Source organism: Salmo salar, chromosome ssa09 (genome assembly GCF_905237065.1).
Source record: "Salmo salar chromosome ssa09, Ssal_v3.1, whole genome shotgun sequence".
NCBI lineage: Eukaryota > Metazoa > Chordata > Actinopteri > Salmoniformes > Salmonidae > Salmo > Salmo salar.
Genome location: NC_059450.1, coordinates 158,460,371 through 158,483,146, shown reverse-complemented (window position 1 = coordinate 158,483,146; position 22,776 = coordinate 158,460,371). Strand labels below are relative to the sequence as shown.

The 22,776-nt window shown below is 47.9% G+C and overlaps 1 protein-coding gene across 1 annotated transcript in view; it reads right to left on the bottom strand.

Moving 5' to 3' along the window:
• The window catches only part of bcl9l (bcl9 like), an 88,016-nt gene that overhangs the window by 11,406 nt on the left and 53,834 nt on the right, over positions 1-22,776 (bottom strand). The window contains 2 exon segments of the mRNA XM_045724936.1: positions 6,844-6,931; positions 11,710-11,884. Of these exon segments, the coding sequence (XP_045580892.1) occupies positions 6,844-6,931; positions 11,710-11,884 (263 nt within the window).

The following is a 22,776-nucleotide window of genomic DNA, read 5'->3' as shown; positions in this document are numbered from 1 at the left end:
CAAAGGTAATCCAATTTTTCTTATAGTAAATCGGAGTTTGGTGAGTACCAAACTTGGTGGGTGTCAAAATAGCTAGCCATGATGGCCTGGCTATCTACTCAGAATATTGCAAAATGTGCTTTCACCGAAAAGCTATTTTAAAATTGGACATAGCGATTGCATAAAGGAGTTCTGTATCTATAATTCTTAAAATAATTGTTATGTTTTTTGTGAACGTTTATCGTGAGTAATTTAGTAAATTCACCGGAAGTGTTCGGTGGGAATGCTAGTTCTGAACATCACATGCTAATGTAAAAAGCTGGTTTTTGATATAAATATGAACTTGATTGAACAAAACATGCATGTATAGTATAACATAATGTCCTAGGAGTGTCATCTGATGCAGATCATCAAAGGTTAGTGCTGCATTTAGCTGTGGTTTTGGTTTTTGTGACATTATATGCTAGCTTGAAAAATGGGTGTCTGATTATTTCTGGCTGGGCACTCTCCTGACATAATCTAATGTTTTGCTTTCGCTGTAAAGCCTTTTTGAAATCGGACAGTGTGGTTAGATAAAGGAGAGTCTTGTCTTTAAAATGCTGTGAAATAGTCATATGTTTGAAAAATGGAAGTTTTTGTATTTTTGAGGAATTTGTAATTCGCGCCACGCCTATCATTGGATATTGGAGCAGGTGTTCCGCTAGCGGAACGTCTAGATGTTAAGCAAAGCATTGCATATCTAAAGCAAAACACAGCCTGTAGTTTGTACTAGAAATGGGAACAAAGACAAGTATGTTAACAGACAAAGATGCAGCTTCACACCTCCTCGAACACCTGGATGTTGACACTTTCACTTCCCACTTCCTCGAACACCTGGATGTTCACACTTTCACTTCCCCACTCGTCAGATATCACCCTGTACTATCTATAACCCACTAGCCAGATATCACCCTGTACTATCAGTACCCACTAGTCAGATATCACCCTGTACTATCAGATATCACCCTGTACTATCAGATATCACCCTGTACTATCAGTACCCCACTAGTCAGATATCACCCTGTACTATCAGTAACCCACTAGTCAGATATCACCCTGTACTATCAGATATCACCCTGTACTATCAGATATCACCCTGTACTATCAGTACACACTAGTCAGATATCACCCTGTACTATCAGTACACACTAGTCAGATATCACCCTGTACTATCAGTAACCCACTAGTCAGATATCACCCTGTACTATCAGTATCCACTAGTCAGATATCACCCTGTACTATCAGATATCACCCTGTACTATCAGTAACCCACTAGTCAGATATCACCCTGTACTATCAGTATCCACTAGTCAGACATCACCCTGTACTATCAGTAACCCACTAGTCATATATCACCCTGTACTATCAGTACCCACTAGCCAGATATCACCCTGTACTACCAGTAACCCACTAGTCAGATATCACCCTGTACTATCAGTAACCCACTAGTCAGATATCACCCTGTACTATCAGTACACACTAGTCAGATATCACCCTGTACTATCAGTACCCAGTAGTCAGATATCACCCTGTACTATCAGTACCCAGTAGTCAGATATCACCCTGTACTATCAGATATCACCCTGTACTATCAGTACCCACTAGTCAGATATCACCCTGTACTATCAGTACCCACTAGTCAGATATCACCCTGTACTATTAGTAACCCACTAGTCAGATATCACCCTGTACTATCTATAACCCACTAGTCAGATATCACCCTGTACTATCTATAACCCACTAGTCAGATATCACCCTGTACTATCAGTACCCACTAGTCAGATATCACCCTGTACTATCAGTACCCAGTAGTCTCCTGGCTTCTGGTTTGGAGCGAGCAGCCGCACCACGCTTCGCTCCACAGGTAATATTACACTTCACTACATTACAACGGCTTGATTTGTTTGATCTGAGCAATTCTTCTTAGCTAGCTACATAGCCGTCTTTGTATCAAAGATAATTGTGTAGTTTAGAGTAACTGAGTAATTATCGAGGCTAGCTATCTTCGTCCTCCTAACGTAGTCAACACTGCTAGCTGCTAGCTAGCTAGTCATCACTGCTAGCTAGCCAACTTCTACCGACTAGCAGCACTGCAGAAACTATTACATCGTAACGACTTGATTAGTGTGGTGTTAGTGTTAGTTAGCCAGCTACATAGTTGTCTTTGCTGACTCTGTATCTAAGATAATTGTGTAGTTTGAGTTTGAGTATTATCGAGGTGAGCCAGCCGCGACGCGGCGCCAGACTTACTCAACACACCTAGTCATCATTAACCCACTGCCAGCTAGCCAACCGTTACCGACTAGCAGCGCTGTAGATACTAATACTTTACAACGGAACGATTTGACTAGTGCAGTGTTACCTAGCTAGCTACTTAGTTGTCTTTGTCATAGCTTGATAATTGTTAGCTAGCCAGCCATCGAGGTTAGCTAGCCAGCTATTTCCGTCCCCCGCGACGCCATTTTTCCTAACCCAGCCAACTATTACCCGACGAGCAGCATTGTTGAAACTAAATACACTACAAGGAACGTCTTGATTAGTGTTATGTTAGCTAGCTAGCTACAAAGTTGCTTTGTATCATGACAAGGTGTAGTACTGAAACTACCGAGGTTACCTAGCCAGCTACACGTTCAAAGTCAACAACGCAGCCACTGCTAGCTAGCCTACTCCACCAGCCAGCAGTACTGTATCATTTTAGTCAATAAGATTTTTGCAACGTAAGCTTAACTTCCTGAACATTCGAGACGTGTAGTCCACTTGTCATTCCAATCTCCTTTGCATTAGCGTAGCCTCTTCTGTAGCTTGTCTACTATGTGTCTGTCTATCCCTGTTCTCTCTCCTCTGCACAGGCCATACAAACGCTCCACACCGCGTGGCCGCTGCCACTCTAACCTGGTGGTCCCAGCGCGCACGACCCACGTGGAGTTCCAGGTCTCCGGCAGCCTCTGGAACTGCCGGTCTGCGGCCAACAAGGCTGAGTTCATCTCAGCCTATGCTACCCTCCAGTCCCTAGACTTCCTGGCGCTGACGGAAACATGGATTACCACAGATAACACTGCTACTCCTACTGCTCTCTCCTCGTCTGACTACGTGCCAGCGGGGTGGTGGCACTGGAATCCTCATCTCTCCCAAGTGGACATTCTCTCTTTCTCCCCTGACCCATCTGTCTATCTCCTCATTTGAATTCCATGCTGTCACAGTTACCAGCCCTTTCAAGCTTAACATCCTTATCATTTATCGCCCTCCAGGTTCCCTTGGAGAGTTCATCAATGAGCTTGACGCCTTGATAAGTTCCTTTCCTGAGGATGGCTCACCTCTCACAGTTCTGGGTGACTTTAACCTCCCCACGTCTACCTTCGACTCATTCCTCTCTGCCTCCTTCTTTCCACTCCTCTCCTCTTTCGACCTCACCCTCTCACCTTCCCCCCCTACTCACAAGGCAGGCAATACGCTTGACCTCATCTTTACTAGATGCTGTTCTTCCACTAATCTCATTGCAACTCCCCTCCAAGTCTCCGACCACTACCTTGTATCCTTTTCCCTCTCGCTCTCATCCAACACTTCTCACTCTGCCCCTACTCGGATGGTATTGCGCCGTCCCAACCTTCGCTCTCTCTCTCCCGCTACTCTCTCCTCTTCCATCCTATCATCTCTTCCCTCTGCTCAAACCTTCTCCAACCTATCTCCTGATTCTGCCTCCTCAACCCTCCTCTCCTCCCTCTCTGCATCCTTTGATTTCCTCTGTCCCCTATCCTCCAGGCCGGCTCGGTCCTCCCCTCCTGCTCCGTGGCTCGACGACTCACTGCGAGCTCACAGAACAGGGCTCCGGGCAGCCGAGTGGAAATGGAGGAAAACTTGCCTCCCTGCGGACCTGGCATCCTTTCACTCCCTCCTCTCTACATTTTCCTCTTCTGTCTCTGCTGCTAAAGCCACTTTCTACCACTCTAAACTCCAAGCATCTGCCTCTAACCCTAGGAAGCTCTTTGCTACCTTCTCCTCCCTCCTGAATCCTCCTCCCCCTCCCCCCCCCTCCTCCCTCTCTGCGGATGACTTCGTCAACCACTTTGAAAAGAAGGTTGACGACATCCGATCCTCGTTTGCTAAGTCAAACGACACTGCTGGTCCTGCTCACACTGCCCTACCCTGTGCTTTGACCTCTTTCTCCCCTCTCTCTCCAGATGAAATCTCGCGTCTTGTGACGGCCGGCCGCCCAACAACCTGCCCACTTGACCCTATCCCCTCCTCTCTTCTCCAGACCATTTCCGGAGACCTTCTCCCTTACCTCACCTCGCTCATCAACTCATCCTTGACCGCTGGCTACGTCCCTTCCGTCTTCAAGAGAGCGAGAGTTGCACCCCTTCTGAAAAAAACCTACACTCGATCCCTCCGATGTCAACAACTACAGACCAGTATCCCTTCTTTCCTTTCTCTCCAAAACTCTTGAACGCGCCGTCCTTGGCCAGCTCTCTTGCTATCTCTCTCAGAATGACCTTCTTGATCCTAATCAGTCAGGTTTCAAGACTGGGCATTCAACTGAGACTGCTCTTCTCTGTGTCACGGAGGCTCTCCGCACTGCTAAAGCTAACTCTCTCTCCTCTGCTCTCATCCTTCTAGACCTATCTGCTGCCTTTGATACCGTGAACCATCAGATCCTCCTCTCCACCCTCTCCGAGCTGGGCATCTCCGGCGCCGCCCACGCTTGGATTGCGTCCTACCTGACAGGTCGCTCCTACCAGGTTGCGTGGCGAGAATCTGTCTCCGCACCACGTGCTCTCACCACTGGTGTCCCCCAGGGCTCTGTTCTAGGCCCTCTCCTATTCTCGCTATATACCAAGTCACTTGGCTCTGTCATATCCTCACATGGTCTCTCATATCATTGCTATGCAGATGACACACAATTAATCTTCTCCTTTCCCCCTTCTGACAACCAGGTGGCGAATCGCATCTCTGCATGTCTGGCAGACATATCAGTGTGGATGACGGATCACCACCTCAAGCTGAACCTCGGCAAGACGGAGCTGCTCTTCCTCCCGGGGAAGGACTGCCCGTTCCATGATCTCGCCATCACGGTTGACAACTCCCTTGTGTCCTCCTCCCAGAGTGCTAAGAGCCTTGGCGTGACCCTGGACAACACCCTGTCGTTCTCCACCAACATCAAGGCGGTGACCCGATCCTGTAGGTTCATGCTCTACAACATTCGCAGAGTACGACCCTGCCTCACACAGGAAGCGGCGCAGGTCCTAATCCAGGCACTTGTCATCTCCCGTCTGGATTATTGCAACTCGCTGTTGGCTGGGCTCCCTGCCTGTGCCATTAAACCCCTACAACTCATCCAGAACGCCGCAGCCCGTCTGGTGTTCAACCTTCCCAAGTTCTCTCACGTCACCCCGCTCCTCCGCTCTCTCCACTGGCTTCCAGTCGAAGCTCGCATCCGCTACAAGACCATGGTGCTTGCCTACGGAGCTGTGAGGGGAACGGCACCTCCGTACCTTCAGGCTCTGATCAGGCCCTACACCCAAACAAGGGCACTCCGTTCATCCACCTCTGGCCTGCTCGCCTCCCTACCTCTGAGGAAGCACAGTTCCCGCTCAGCCCAGTCAAAACTTTCGCTGCTCTGGCACCCCAATGGTGGAACAAGCTCCCTCACGACGCCAGGACAGCGGAGTCAATCACCACCTTCCGGAGACACCTGAAACCCCACCTCTTCAAGGAATACCTGGGATAGGATAAAGTAATCCTTCTAACCCCCCCCCTAAAAGATTTAGATGCACTATTGTAAAGTGGTTGTTCCACTGGATATTATAAGGTGAATGCACCAATTTGTATGTCGCTCTGGATAAGAGCGTCTGCTAAATGACTTAAATGTAAATGTAGTCAGATATCACCCTGTACTATCAGTACCCAGTAGTCAGATATCACCCTGTACTATCAGTACCCAGTAGTCAGATATCACCCTGTACTATCAGATATCACCCTGTACTATCAGTACCCACCAGTCAGATTTCACCCTGTACTATCAGATATCACCCTGTACTATCAGTAACCCACTAGTCAGATATCACCCTGTACTATCAGTACCCACTAGTCAGATATCACCCTGTACTATCAGTACCCAGTAGTCAGATATCACCCTGTACTATCAGTACCCACTAGTCAGATATCACCCTGTACTATCAGTAACCCACTAGTCAGATATCACCCTGTACTATCAGTAACCCACTAGTCAGATATCACCCTGTACTATCAGTAACCCACTCGTCAGATATCACCCTGTACTATCAGATATCACCCTGTACTATTAATATTGCGCTGGTTTGTCCGTTTTTAGTTGTGTGCATGCCTGAATGTGATCTGTCTCTGTGTGTGTGTGTTTAAGTGCGTCCCCATGCTTGGGTTTGACTGGCACCTAGCACAACTCAGCTAGGCAATAGAACTGTTTGTCCACTTTGAGACGCCGTAGCCAGTATACACTTTCTGAAAATAGTCAGAATTCATTTTAAATAACTGAATCTTTCAGTAATTTGGACGTCTTGCAATTTTACATCTAGCTAAGCTGTACAGTGCAGTATTTCGCAAGTCAATTTTTTTTTTTTCAAGACAGCGAGTCGTCTATTGCTAAACGACAACAAACTCTTCGTTGAAGAATCCCTACTGTTGACAAATTATTGACGAAGGTGAGTAGACTTTGGTTTCCGAACAAATGCTCGTCTCTGAAAAACCCTTGCCGAAGACCAAAACGTCCCAAAATTTGGGACGCCAAACGCCTTAAGAACGGAGTGTGCACTGTGTGTTTGTGCGTATCTTTTCAGTTCGTGTGTAGCTGACCTGCTCCAGTTGTTTGGTCCGTGGGACGTTCTGCTGGTGGAACAGGAGAATAGAGTCTGAGTGGCCGTGCATCACTGATTCAGCAGCACTGAGAGACAGACAGACAGACAGACAGACCAGATAATACAGGGTTAATACTTCTGAGTAGCTACTAGACCCACAGGGCTGTTGCTGCTTCTCTCTATAACAGCAACATGCAAAAGGGCCTACTTCACCTGGGTTAGGGGGCACTACTTCACCTGGGTTAAGGGGTACTACTTCACCTGGGTTAGGGGGCACTACTTCACCTGGGTTAAGGGGTACTACTTCACCTGGGTTAAGGGGTACTACTTCACCTGGGTTAGGGGCACTACTTCACCTGGGTTAAGGGGTACTACTTCACCTGGGTTAGGGGCACTACTTCACCTGGGTTAGGGGTACTACTTCACCTGGGTTAGGGGTACTACTTCACCTGGGTTAGGGGTACTACTTCACCTGGGTTAAGGGGTACTACTTCACCTGGGTTAGGGGGCACTACTTCACCTGGGTTAAGGGGTACTACTTCACCTGGGTTAAGGGGTACTACTTCACCTGGGTTAGGGGTACTACTTTACCTGGGTTAGGGGTACTACTTTACCTGGGTTAGGTGTACTACTTTACCTGGGTTAGGGGTACTACTTTACCTGGGTTAGGGGTACTACTTTACCTGGGTTAGGGGTACTACTTTACCTGGGTTAGGTGTACTACTTTACCTGGGTTAGGGGTACTACTTTACCTGGGTTAGGGGTACTACTTCACCTGGGTTAGGGGTACTACTTCACCTGGGTTAGGGGTACTACTTCACCTGGGTTAGGGGTACTACTTTACCTGGGTTAGGGGTACTACTTTACCTGGGTTAGGGGTACTACTTTACCTGGGTTAGGGGGCACTACTTTACCTGGGTTAGGGGTACTACTTCACCTGGGTTAAGGGGTACTACTTTACCTGGGTTAGGGGTACTACTTTACCTGGGTTAGGGGTACTACTTTACCTGGGTTAGGGGTACTACTTTACCTGGGTTAAGGGGTACTACTTTACCTGGGTTAGGGGCACTACTTCACCTGGGTTAGGGGTACTACTTCACCTGGGTTAAGGGGTACTACTTTACCTGGGTTAGGGGTACTACTTTACCTGGGTTAGGGGTACTACTTTACCTGGGTTAGGGGTACTACTTTACCTGGGTTAAGGGGTACTACTTTACCTGGGTTAAGGGGTACTACTTCACCTGGGTTAGGGGTACTACTTTACCTGGGTTAGGGGGCACTACTTTACCTGGGTTAGAGGTACTACTTTACCTGGGTTAAGGGGTACTACTTCACCTGGGTTAGGGGGCACTACTTTACCTGGGTTAGGGGTACTACTTTACCTGGGTTAAGGGGTACTACTTCACCTGGGTTAGGGGCACTACTTTACCTGGGTTAGGGGGCACTACTTTACCTGGGTTAGGGGGCACTACTTCACCTGGGTTAGGGGGCACTACTTTACCTGGGTTAGGGGCACTACTTTACCTGGGTTAGGGGGCACTACTTTACCTGGGTTAGGGGTACTACTTTACCTGGGTTAAAGTAACTAATTCACCTGGGTTAGGGGGCACTACTTCACCTGGGTTAAGGGGTACTACTTCACCTGGGTTAAGGGGTACTACTTCAACTGGGTTAGGGGGTACTACTTCACCTGGGTTAGGGGTACTACTTCACCTGGGTTAGGGGTACTACTTCACCTGGGTTAGGGGTACTACTTCACCTGGGTTAAGGGGTACTACTTCACCTGGGTTAAGGGGTACTACTTCAACTGGGTTAGGGGGTACTACTTCACCTGGGTAAGGGGTACTACTTCACCTGGGTTAGGGGTACTACTTCACCTGGGTTAAGGGGTACTACTTCACCTGGGTTAGGGGTACTACTTCACCTGGGTTAAGGGGTACTACTTCACCTGGGTTAAGGGGTACTACTTCACCTGGGTAAAGGGGTACTACTTCACCTGGGTTAGGGGGTACTACTTCAACTGGGTTAGGGGTACTACTTCACCTGGGTTAGGGGTACTACTTCAACTGGGTTAGGGGTACTACTTCACCTGGGTTAGGGGTACTACTTCACCTGGGTTAAGGGGGGTACTACTTCACCTGGGTTAAGGGGGGTACTACTTCACCTGGGTTAAGGGGGGTACTACTTCACCTGGGTTAAGGGGGGTACTACTTCACCTGGGTTAGGGGTACTACTTCACCTGGGTTAGGGGTACTACTTCACCTGGGTTAGGGGTACTACTTCACCTGGGTTAAGGGGTACTACTTCACCTGGGTTAAGGGGTACTACTTCACCTGGGTTAAGGGGTACTACTTCAACTGGGTTAGGGGGTACTACTTCAACTGGGTTAGGGGGTACTACTTCAACTGGGTTAGGGGGTACTACTTCACCTGGGTTAGGGGTACTACTTCACCTGGGTTAAGGGGGGTACTACTTCACCTGGGTTAAGGGGGGTACTACTTCACCTGGGTTAAGGGGGGTACTACTTCACCTGGGTTAAGGGGGGTACTACTTCACCTGGGTTAAGGGGTACTACTTCACCTGGGTTAGGGGGTACTACTTCACCTGGGTTAGGGGTATTACTTCACCTGAGGTAAGGGGTACTACTTCACCTGGGTTAGGGGGTACTACTTTACCTGGGTTAGGGGGCACTACTTTACCTGGGTTAGGGAGTACTACTTTACCTGGGTTAAAGTAACTAATTCACCTGGGTTAAGGGGTACTACTTCACCTGGGTTAGGGGTACTACTTCACCTGGGTTAGGGGGCACTACTTCACCTGGGTTAAGGGGTACTACTTCACCTGGGTTAAGGGGTACTACTTCACCTGGGTTAGGGGGTACTACTTCACCTGGGTTAGGGGTACTACTTCAACTGGGTTAGGGGGTACTACTTCACCTGGGTTAGGGGTACTACTTCACCTGGGTTAAGGGGTACTACTTCACCTGGGTTAGGGGTACTACTTCACCTGGGTTAAGTGGTACTACTTCACCTGGGTTAAGGGGTACTACATCACCTGGGTTAAGGGGTACTACTTCACCTGGGTTAAGGGGTACTACTTCACCTGGGTTAAGGGGTACTACTTCAACTGGGTTAGGGGGTACTACTTCACCTGGGTTAGGGGTACTACTTCAACTGGGTTAGGGGGTACTACTTCACCTGGGTTAGGGGTACTACTTCAACTGGGTTAGGGGGTACTACTTCACCTGGGTTAACGGGGGTACTACTTCACCTGGGTTAAGGGGGTACTACTTCACCTGGGTTAGGGGTACTACTTCACCTGGGTTAGGGGTACTACTTCACCTGGGTTAGGGGTACTACTTCACCTGGGTTAGGGGTACTACTTCACCTGGGTTAGGGGTACTACTTCACCTGGGTTAAGGGGTACTACTTCACCTGGGTTAAGGGGTACTACTTCACCTGGGTTAAGGGGTACTACTTCAACTGGGTTAGGGGGTACTACTTCAACTGGGTTAGGGGTACTACTTCACCTGGGTTAGGGGTACTACTTCAACTGGGTTAGGGGGTACTACTTCACCTGGGTTAGGGGGTACTACTTCACCTGGGTTAAGGGGGGGTACTACTTCACCTGGGTTAAGGGGGGGTACTACTTCACCTGGGTTAAGGGGGGTACTACTTCACCTGGGTTAAGGGGTACTACTTCACCTGGGTTAGGGGGTACTACTTCACCTGGGTTAGGGGTATTACTTCACCTGAGGTAAGGGGTACTACTTCACCTGGGTTAGGGGGTACTACTTTACCTGGGTTAGGGGTACTACTTTACCTGGGTTAGGGGTACTACTTCACCTGGGTTAGGGGGTACTACTTCACCTGGGTTAGGGGGTACTACTTCACCTGGGTTACGGGGTACTACTTCAACCGGGTTAGGGGTACTACTTCACCTGGGTTAGGGGGTACTACTTCACCTGGGTTAGGGGTACTACTTTACCTGGGTTAGGGGTACTACTTTACCTGGGTTAGGGGTACTACTTCACCTGGGTTAGGGGGTACTACTTCACCTGGGTTAGGGGGTACTACTTCACCTGGGTTAGGGGGTACTACTTCACCTGGGTTAAGGGGTACTACTTCACCTGGGTTAAGGGGTACTACTTTACCTGGGTTAGGGGGTACTACTTCACCTGGGTTAGGGGGTACTACTTCACCTGGGTTAGGGGGTACTACTTCACCTGGGTTACGGGGTACTACTTCACCTGGGTTAGGGGGTACTACTTCACCTGGGTTACTACTTCACCTGGGTTAGGGGGTACAACTTCACCTGGGTTACTACTTCACCTGGGTTAGGGGTACTACTTCACCTGGGTTACTACTTCACCTGGGTTAGGGGTACTACTTCACCTGGGTTAGGGGTACTACTTCACCTGGGTTAAGGGGTACTACTTCACCTGGGTTAGGGGTACTACTTCACCTGGGTTAGGGGGTACTACTTCACCTGGGTTAGGGGTACTACTTCACCTGGGTTACTACTTCACCTGGGTTAAGGGGTACTACTTCACCTGGGTTAGGGGTACTACTTCACCTGGGTTAGGGGTACTACTTCACCTGGGTTAGGGGTACTACTTCACCTGGGTTAGGGGTACTACTTCACATGTTGTTTAGTCATTTTAGTATAAAATAAACATGACAAAACCAGACCACAAAAACTTGATTTGTTCAATTCGTGCACTTTTCTGCTCAGCATTTTTGTGTGAAGAGCCTCTTATCTCACCACGTGAGGTGTGTGTGTGTGTGTGTGTGTGTGTGTGTGTGTGTGTGGGTATGTGTACATGTGTGTGTGCACGTGTTCATATTGTGTGTGCATGTCTCACCTGTTGGCCAGGCTGGTAGTGAAGACATAGACCACCTGCTGAGCGGGGCGAGGCATCTCTGACCTTTGACCTCCTGGCCCCAGACCACGCCCCATCCCAGGGGTCAGAGCAGGGTCAGGGGGGAGGGGCCCTGGCCCAGCTTTGGAGGACGGGCCGGAGAGACCCTGGAGAGGCCCTGATGACATCACAGAGAGAAGAGGCGAAGGCGGGATTAGAGCTTGTGTCCCAAATGGCCCATAAAGACACTATATACAGTAGGGCATAGGGTGGGCCCTGGTCAATAGTAGGGCACTATATAGGGTGAGCCCTGGTCAATAGTAGGGCACTATATAGGGTGAGTCCTGGTCAATAGCGTTCTCTGCCCTTAACCTTGTTCTGAACACCTCCAAAACAAAGGTCATGTGGTTTGGTAAGAAGAATGCCTCTCTCCCCACAGGTGTGATAACTACCTCTGAGGGTTTAGAGCTTGAGGTAGTCACCTCATACAAGTACTTGGGAGTCTGGCTAGACGGTACAGTGTCCTTCTCTCAGCACATATCAAAGCTGCAGGCTAAAGTTAAATCTAGACTTGGTTTCCTCTATCGTAAATCACTCCTCTTTCACCCCAGCTGCCAAACTAACCCTGATTCAGATGACCATCCTACCCATGCTAGATTACGGAGACATCATTTATAGATCAGCAGGTAAGGGTGCTCTCGAGCGGCTAGATGTTCTTTACCATTCGGCCTTCAGATTTTCCACCAATGCTCCTTATAGGACACATCACTGCACTCTGTACTCCTCTGTAAACTGGTCATCTCTGTATACCCGTCGCAAGACCCACTGGTTGATGCTTATTTATAAAACCCTCTCAGGCCTCACTCCCCCCTATCTGAGATATCTACTGCAGCCCTCATCGTCCACATACAACACCTGTTCACTCCCCCTATCTGAGATATCTACGCATCTCGTTCACTCCCCCTATCGAGATATCTACTGCAGCCCTCTCATCCACCTGTTACTCCCCTATCTGAGATATCTACTGCAGCCCTCATCCTCCACATACAGCACCCGTTCCTCCCCTATCTGAGATATCTGCCCTCTCCACATACAGCACCCGTTCTGCCAGTCACATTCTGTTAAAGGTCCCCAAAGCACACACATCCCTGGGTCGCTCCTCTTTTCAGTTCGCTGCAGCAAGCGACTGGAACGAGCTGCAACAAACGCTCAAACTAGACAGTTTTATCTCCATCTCTTCATTCAAAGACTCAATCATGGACACTCTTACTGACAGCTGTGGCTGCTTTTTGTTATGTATTGTTGTCTCTACCTTCTTGACCTTTGTGCTGTTGTCTGTGCCCAATAATGTTTGTACCCTGTTTTGTGTTGCTACCATGTTGTGTTGCCATGTGTTGGTGTAGACCTCACAGTGAAATGCTGAATACAGCAGGTGCTTACTTACGAGTCCCTAACCAATAATGCAGTTAAAAAATATATGGATAAAATAAAAAATAAAAGTAACAAGTAATTAAAGAGCAGCAGTAAAAAATAACAATATATACAGGGGGGCACCGATACAGAGTCAATGTGGAGGCTATATACAGGGGGTACCGGTACAGAGTCAATGCGGAGGCTATATACAGGGGGTACCGGTACAGAGTCAATATGGAGGCTATATACAGGGGGTTACGGTAGAGTCAATGTGGAGGCTATATACAGGGTATTACGGTACAGAGTCAATGTGGAGGCTATATACAGGGGATACCGGTACAGAGTCAATATGGAGGCTATATACAGGGGGTACCGGTACTGAGTCAATGTGGAGGCTATATACAGGGTGTTACGGTACAGAGTCAATGTGGAGGATATATACAGGGGGTACCGGTACAGAGTCAATGCGGAGGCTATATACAGGGGGTACCGGTACAGAGTCAATATGGAGGCTATATACAGGGGGTTACGGTAGAGTCAATGTGGAGGCTATATACAGGGTATTACGGTACAGAGTCAATGTGGAGGCTATATACAGGGGGTACCGGTACAGAGTCAATATGGAGGCTATATACAGGGGGTTACGGTAGAGTCAATGTGGAGGCTATATACAGGGGGTACCGGTACAGAGTCAATGTGGAGGCTATATACAGGGGGTACCGGTACAGAGTCAATGTGGAGGCTATATACAGGGGGGAACCGGTACAGAGTCAATGTGGAGGCTATATACAGGGGGTACCAGTACAGAGTCAATGTGGAGGCTATATACAGGGTATTACGGTACAGAGTCAATGTGCGGGGGCACCGGTTAGTTGAGGTAGTATGTACATGTAGGTAGAGTTATTAAAGTGACTATGCATAGATGACAACAGAGAGTAGCAGCGGTGTGGAGAGGGGGGCAATGCAAACAGTCTGGGTAGCCATTTGATTAGATGTTCAGGAGTCTTATGGCTTGGGGGTAGAAGATGTTTAGAAGCCTCTTGGACATAGACTTGGCACTCAGGTACCGCTTGCCGTGTGGTAGCAGAGAGACCAGTCTATGACTAGGGTGGCCGGAGTCTGGCAATTTTTAGGGCCTGGATGGCAGGAAGCTTGGCCCCAGTGATGTACTGGGCCGTACGCACTACCCCCTGTAGTGCCTTGTGGTCGGAGGCTGAGCAGTTGCCGTACCAGGCGGTGATGCAACCAGTCAGGATGCTCTCGATGGTGCAGTTGTAGAACCTTTTGAGGATCTGAGGACCCATGACAAACCTTTTCAGTCTCCTGTGGGGGAATAGTTTTGCCCTTTTCACGACTGTCTTGGTGTGTTTGGACCATGTTAGTTTGTTGGTGATGTGGACATCAAGGAACTTGAAGCTCTCAACCTGCTCCACTACAGCCCCGTTGATGAGAATGGGGGCGTGCTCGGTCCTCCTTTTCTTGTAGTCCACAATCATCTCCTTTGTCTTGATCACGTTGAGGGAGGTTGTTGTCATGGTACCACACGGCCAGGTCTCTGACCTCCTCCCTATAGGCTGTCTCATCGTTGTCGGTGATCAGGCCTACCACTGTTATGTCGTCTGCAAACTTAATGATGGTGTTGGAGTCGTGCCTGGCCATGCAGTCATGGGTGAACAGGGAGTACAGGAGGGGACTGAGCACGCACCCCTGAGGGGCCCCTGTGTTGAGGATCAGCGTGGCGGATGTGTTGTTACCTACCCTCACCACCTGGGTGCGGCCCTTCAGGATGTCCAGGATCCAGTTGCAGAGGGAGGTGTTTAGTCCCAGGGGCCTTAGCTTAGTGTTGAGCTTTGAGGGCACTATGGTGTTGAACGCTGAGCTGTAGTCAATGAACAGCATTCTCACATAGGTATGCCTCTTGTCCAGGTGGGAAAAGGCAGTGTAGAGTGCAATAGAGATTGCATCCTCTGTGGATCTGTTGGCGCGGTATGCAAATTGGAGTGGGTCTAGGGTTTCTGGGATAATGGTGTTGATGTGAGCCATGACCAGCCTTTCAAAGCACTTCATGGCTACGGACATGAGTGCAACGGCTCTGTAGTCATTTAGGCAGGTTCTTGGTCACCTCCCTGACCTGGGCCCTTCTCCCCCCGATTTCTCAGTTTGGGCGGGCGGCCAGCTCTAGGAGGAGTCTAGGTGGTTCCAAACTTCTTCCATTTAAGAACGATGAAGGTGTAACCCTGCATGCTGACATGCGCTGTCAATTGTGGAACCTTAAATAGACAGGTGTGTGTGCCTTTCCAAAATCATGTCCAATCAATTGAATTTACCACAGGTGGACTCCAATCAAGTTGTAGAAACATCTCAAAGATGATCAATGGAAACAGGATGAACCTGAGCTCAATTTAGAGTTTCATAGCAAAGGGTCTGAATACTTCTGTAAATAAGGTATCTGTTTTTTTATTTTTTTTATTCCATTTCCTAAAATTTCTTAAAACCTGTTTTTGCTTTGTCATTATGGGGTATTGTGTGAAGATTGAGGAGGCAAATGTTTTTATGTAATTCATTTTGGAATAAAACTAACGTAACAAAATGTGGAAAAAGTCAAGGGGTTTGAATACTTTCTAAATGCACTGCATGGCTTAATCTAATGCTTACCCTAAAATAATGCACTTAAATCAAAAATTGGCACATCATTGAGCACGTTACACATCATTATCATTATTATCAAATCTGGACCCCTACAAATCAGCCGGGCTAGACAATCTGGACCCTTTCTTTCTAAAATGATCTGCCGAAATTGTTGCAACCCCTATTACTAGCCCGTTCAACCTCTCTTTCGTGTCGTCTGAGATTCCCAAAGATTGGAAAGCAGCTGCTGTCACGGGTGTCGTAATGTAGAGACCAAGGCGCAGCGGGTTGCGTGCTCATCATTATTTATTTTAATTAAAGTGAACACGAAAACAATAAACGACAGACCGACAGTTTCACAGGCTAATAATAACAGCAGTGCAAAATACAACTACCCACAATCAACCAGGTGAAAACAAGTGTGTATACAGAGTAGATATACAGTATCTGTAGTATGTGTATACAGAGTAGATATACAGTATCTGTAGTATGTGTATATATGGTAGATAAACAGTATCTGTAGTATGTGTATACAGAGTAGATATACAGTATCTGTAGTATGTGTATACAGAGTAGATATACAGTATCTGTAGTATGTGTATACAGAGTAGATATACAGTATCTGTAGTATGTGTATATATGGTAGATAAACAGTATCTGTAGTATGTGTATACAGAGTAGATATACAGTATCTGTAGTATGTGTATATATGGTAGATAAACAGTATCTGTAGTATGTGTGTATATATAGTAGGTATACAGTATCTGTAGTATGTGTATATATGGTAGATGAACAGTATCTGTAGTATGTGTATATATGGTAGATAAACAGTATCTGTAGTATGTGTATACAGAGTAGATATACAGTATCTGTAGTATGTGTATATATGGTAGATAAACAGTATCTGTAGTATGTGTATACAGAGTAGATATACAGTATCTGTAGTATGTGTATATATGGTAGATGAACAGTATCTGTAGTATGTGTGTATATATAGTAGGTATACAGTATCTGTAGTATGTGTATACAGAGTAGATATACAGTATCTGTAGTATGTGTATATATGGTAGATGAACAGTATCTGTCACGGCTGTCGTATAGATGAGACCAAGGCGCAGCGGGTACGTGAATACTCACACTTATTTATTAAAGTGAACACGAAAAAACAATACACAAAGAACGACATTAAAAGTTTAGCAGGCTAACTGAAAGCAGTGCTAAAACAACTACCCACAAACAAACAGGTGAAAACAAGCTCTTTAAATATGACTCTCAATCAGGAACAACGATGAACAGATGTTCCTGATCGAGAGCCACACAGACCACAGAGAAATATAACCACTAGAAAAACCCTAGAATACAAAAACCAGAACATACACCAAAACCCCGGAATACATAAATAAAACACCCCTCTACAATACACATAACCCCCAAACCACATAAAACAAATACCCTCTGCCACGTCCTGACCAAACTACAATAACTAATAATCCCTATTACTGGTCAGGACGTGGCAGCTGCGGTCATCCCCCTCTTCAAAGGGGGGGACACTCTAGACCCAAACTGCTACAGACCTATATCTATCCTACCCTGCCTTTCTAAGGTCTTCGAAAGACAAGTTAACAAACAGATTACCGACCATTTCGAATCCCACCGTAGCTTCTCCGCTATGCAATCAGGTTTCCGAGCTGGTCACAGGTGCACCTCAGCCACGCTCAAGGTCGTAAACGACATCATAACCGCCATCGATAAGAAACAATACTGTGCAGCCGTATTCATTGACCTGGCCAAGGCTTTCGACTCTGTCAATCACCGTATTCTTATCGGCAGACTCAACAGCCTTGGTTTCTCTAATGACTGCCTCGCCTGGTACACCAACTACTTCTCAAACAGAGTTCAGTGTGTCAAATCGGAGGGTCTGTTGTCAGGACCTCTGGCAGTCTCTATGGGGGTGCCACAGGGTTCAATTCTCGGGCCGACTCTCTTCTCTGTATACATCAATGATGTCGCTCTTGCTGCTGGTGAGTCTCTGATCCACCTCTACGCAGACGACACCATTCTGAATAATTATGGCCCTTCTTTGGACACTGTGTTAACCAATCTCCAAACGAGCTTCAATGCCATACAACACTCCTTCCGTGGCCTCCAACTGCTCTTAAATGCTAGTAAAACTAAATGCATGCTCTTCAACCGATCGCTGCCGGCACCTGCCCACCCGACTAGCATCACTACTCTGGACGGTTCTGACTTAGAATACGTGGACAACTACAAATACCTGGGTGTCTGGTTAGACTGTAAACTCTCCTTCCAGACTCACATCAATCATCAATCTCCAATCCAAAGTTAAATCTAGAATTAGCTTCCTATTTCGCAACAAAGCATCCTTCACTCATGGTGCCAAACACACCCTCGTAAAACTGACCATGCTACCGATCCTCGACTTCGGCGATGTCATTAACAAAATAGCCTCCAATACCCTACTCAATAAATTGGATGCAGTCTATCACAGTGCCATCCGTTTTGTCACCAAAGCCCCATATACTACCCCTCATTGTGACCTGTACGCTCTCGTTGGCTGGCCCTCGCTTCATACTCGTCGCCAAACCCACTGGCTCCAGGTCATCTACAAGACCCTGCTAGGTAAAGTCCCCCCTTATCTCAGCTCGCTGGTCACCATAGCAGCACCCACCCGTAGCACGCGCTACAGCAGGTATATCTCACTGGTCACCCCCAAAGCCAATTCCTCCTTTGGCCGCCTCTCCTTCCAGTTCTCTGCTGCCAATGACTGGAACAAACTACAAAAATCTCTGAAGCTGGAGACTCATATCTCCCTCACTAGCTTTAAGCATCAGCTGTCAGAGCAGCTCACAGATCACTGCACCTGTACACAGCCTATCTGTAAATAGCCCAAACAACTACCTCATCCCCATACTGTATTTATTTATTTTACTCCTTTGCACCCAGTATTTCTACTTTGCACATTCATCTACTGCACATCTATCACTCCAGTGTTTTACTTGCTATATTGTATTTACTTTGCCACCATGGCCTTTATTGCCTTTACCTCCCTTATCTCACCTCATTTGCTCACATTGTATATAGTCTTATTTCTTTCTACTGTATCATTGACTGTATATTTGTTTTACTCCATGTAAAGAATAATGTATTATATAAAGATGGTGGATTACGTAAAGATGGTGGATTTTGTAAAGATGGTGGATTTTGTAAAGATGGTGGATTACGTAAAGATGGTGGATTACGTAAAGATGGTGGATTACGTAAAGATGGTGGATTACGTAAAGATGGTGGATTTTGTAAAGATGTGTTATGTAAAGAATTATGTATAATGCAACTTTGTATTTGCAGTCACTGTCACATTCATTCTGAAGATATTGCCGGTCACAGAAAGACAGATGAAAAGTCTTGATTTTGTGTTTCGTCGGAGATCTTCGCGGAAGGGCCAAAAAAAAAGCATCTAACGGCATTGTAGAAAAGGCAACAACCAAAAAAAAAAAATCTCACACTTTTAAATGAACTGGTCCTTTAATTGCAGGTGCCTCTGAGCTATAGAGATGTGTAGAGATCCCAATGTATTACTCTTTAATGGTGCTGCCCATGTTATACAGGCTTTTGTGCACTAGAGATCTCTATATATGTTCATGCTCTGAGCGTACCTGCATCCTTACCTGTGTTCTTTGTCTCTTTTAATTCGGTACCAAACTACTCAGTTGTGAACAATTTTCCCACGTAGGGATGTGATTTGGATTATCACTGAAGGATATTCGGGGGGATTTATTTTATTGTGTATCGTATATGAAGTTTGTATTTCCCGGCCTTTCCCAAAATTGATTTAAAAAAAAAAAAAAAATGTGTTCACGACCCGTACAGTAGGTAGCAGCAATACACCATACATTTACATTTTAGTCATTTAGCAGACGCTCTTATCCAGAGCGACTTACAGTAGTTAATACATACATTTTATTTTATGCATTTTTTTTTGTTGTACTGGTCCCCCGTGGGAATCGAACCCACAACCCTGGCGTTGCAAACACCACGCTCTACCAACTGAGCCACAGGGAAGACTATAGGTGAGGTCTGTCATGAACCTTAAAGAACTCTCCTGAACGTATCCTGAACGTATCCTTTGATCTCTGTTATGTTTGCGTCACAGTATTCAAATGTGACTAACCTGAAATATTGTTTACATTTGACTTTCTATTTGATGTGTATATATTTTAAGATGAGCTGCTGTGTAATTGGTGGAAGAATGTTGAGTTCTTGCCAACGTGTGGACATGTGTAGGGATTTTTTTTGCACGTGTATTGAAATGATCAGATGTTTATACGTTTAATGTAAATTCTTTATGACATTCGCTAATGAAAATAGGTTTTGTTTTCTGTTTATTTCTTAGCAGACACAAGTTGATAAAATAATAAAAAAAAGGGAACTCAACCTTTTTAAATTATTTTTAATTAACCTTTATTTTAACCAGGCAAGTCGGTTAAGAACAAATTCTTATTTACAATGACGGCCTAGGAACAGTGGGTTGGTTAGCTGCCTTGTTCAGGGGCAGAACGACAGATTTTTACCTTATCAGCTCGGGGATTCGATCTTGCAACCTTCCGGTTACTAGTCCAACTCTCTAACCACTAGGCTACCTGACACCCCAAGTCTCCTGCACCCTGTATCAGCCCAGTCTCTCTCCCTGTCCCTGCATCAGCCCAGTCTCTCTCCCTGTCCCTGTATCAGCCCAGTCTCTCTCCCTGTCCCTGTATCAGCCCAGTCTCTCTCCCTGTCCCTGTATCAGCCCAGTCTCTCTCCCTGTCCCTGTATCAGCCCAGTCTCTCTCCCTGTCCCTGTATCAGCCCAGTCTCTCTCCCTGTCCCTGTATCAGCCCAGTCTCTCTCCCTGTCCCTGTATCAGCCTAGTCTCTCTCCCTGTCCCTGTATCAGCCCAGTCTCTCTCCCTGTCCCTGTATCAGCCCAGTCTCTCTCCCTGTCCCTGTATCAGCCCAGTCTCTCTCCCTGTCCCTGTATCAGCCCAGTCTCTCTCACTGTCCCTGTATCAGCCCAGTCTCTCTCCCTGTCCCTGTATCAGCCCAGTCTCTCTCCCTGTCCCTGTATCAGCCCAGTCTCTCTCCCTGTCCTGTATCCTAACTGAAGGTCCTAACTGAAGGTCCTAACTGAAGGTCCCAACTGAAGGTCCCAACTGAAGGTCCTAACTGAAGGTCCTAACTGAAGGTCCTACTGAAGGTCCTAACTGAAGGTCCTAACTGAAGGTCCCAACTGAAGGTCCCAACTGAAGGTCCCAACTGAAGGTCCTAACTGAAGGTCCCAACTGAAGGTCCCAACTGAAGGTCCCAACTGAAGGTCCTACTGAAGGTCCTAACTGAAGGTCCTAACTGAAGGTCCTACTGAAGGTCCCAACTGAAGGTCCCAACTGAAGGTCCCAACTGAAGGTCCTAACTGAAGGTCCCAACTGAAGGTCCCAACTGAAGGTCCTAACTGAAGGTCCCAACTGAAGGTCCCAACTGAAGGTCCCAACTGAAGGTCCCAACTGAAGGTCCTACTGAAGGTCCTAACTGAAGGTCCCAACTGAAGGTCCTACTGAAGGTCCCAACTGAAGGTCCCAACTGAAGGTCCAACTGAAGGTCCAACTGAAGGTCCTAACTGAAGGTCCTAACTGAAGGTCCCAACTGAAGGTCCCAACTGAAGGTCCCAACTGAAGGTCCTAACTGAAGGTCCTAACTGAAGGTCCCAACTGAAGGTCCTAACTGAAGGTCCTAACTGAAGGTCCTAACTGAAGGTCCTAACTGAAGGTCCCAACTGAAGGTCCTAACGGTAAACATAGCCTTAAGACGCTTTGACAAACTGTCTCCATTATAAAAGGAGGCCTTGTCATCAACCTCTCCCTGAGTGGATCAGTGAGTTCATAGTGTTGTTCGGACACTAGATGGCGCCAAAACCCATGAAAAGCTACAACACTAAGGTGAAACAGACTTTGCCTGTCATGATATTTGCCATTGGCACGGTGGAAAAACTATACATATTGGGCCTAGGGGGGTTTCAGCAGGGCCCAGCGGGGGATTCAGTAGGGCCTAGGGGGGTTTCAGTAGGGCCTAGGGGGGGGTTCAGTAGGGCCCAGAGGGGTTTCAGTAGGGCCCAGGGGGGTTTCAGTAGGGCCCAGAGGGGTTTCAGTAGGGCCTAGGGGGGGTTTCAGTAGGGCCCAGAGGGGTTTCAGTAGGGCCTAGGGGGGGTTTCAGTAGGGCCTAGGGGGGTTTCAGTAGGGCCTAGGGGGGTTTCAGTAGGGCCCAGGGGGGGTGTTTCAGTAGGGCCCAGGGGGGGTTTCAGTAGGGCCCAGGGGGTTTCAGTAGGGCCCAGGGGGGTGTTTCAGTAGGGCCCAGGGGGGGGTTTCAGTAGGGCCCAGGGGGTTTCAGTAGGGCCCAGGGGGGGTTTCAGTAGGGCCTAGGGGGGGTTTCAGTAGGGCCCAGGGGGGTTTCAGTAGGGCCTAGGGGTGTTTCAGTAGGGCCCAGGGGGGTGTTTCAGTAGGGCCCAGGGGGGGTTTCAGTAGGGCCCAGGGGGGGTTTCAGTAGGGCCCAGGGGGTTTCAGCAGGGCCCAGGGGGTTTCAGCAGGGCCCAGGGGGGTTTCAGTAGGGCCCAGGGGGGTTCAGTAGGGCCCGGGGGGGGGTTTCAGTAGGGCCCAGGGGGTTTCAGTAGGGCCCAGGGGGGTTTCAGTAGGGCCCGGGGGGGTTCCAGTAGGGCCCAGAGGGGTTTCAGTAGGGCCCAGGGGGGTTCAGTAGGGCCCGGGGGGGTTCAGTAGGGCCCGGGGGGTTTCAGTAGGGCCCGGGGGGTTTCAGTAGGGCCCAGAGGGGTTTCAGTAGGGCCCAGGGGGGGTTCAGTAGGGCCCGGGGGGGTTCAGTAGGGCCCAGGGGGGTTTCAGTAGGGCCCAGGGGGTTTCAGCAGGGCCTAGGGGGTTTTCAGTAGGGCCTAGGGGGGAATTCAGTAGGGCCTAGGGGGGTTTCAGTAGGGC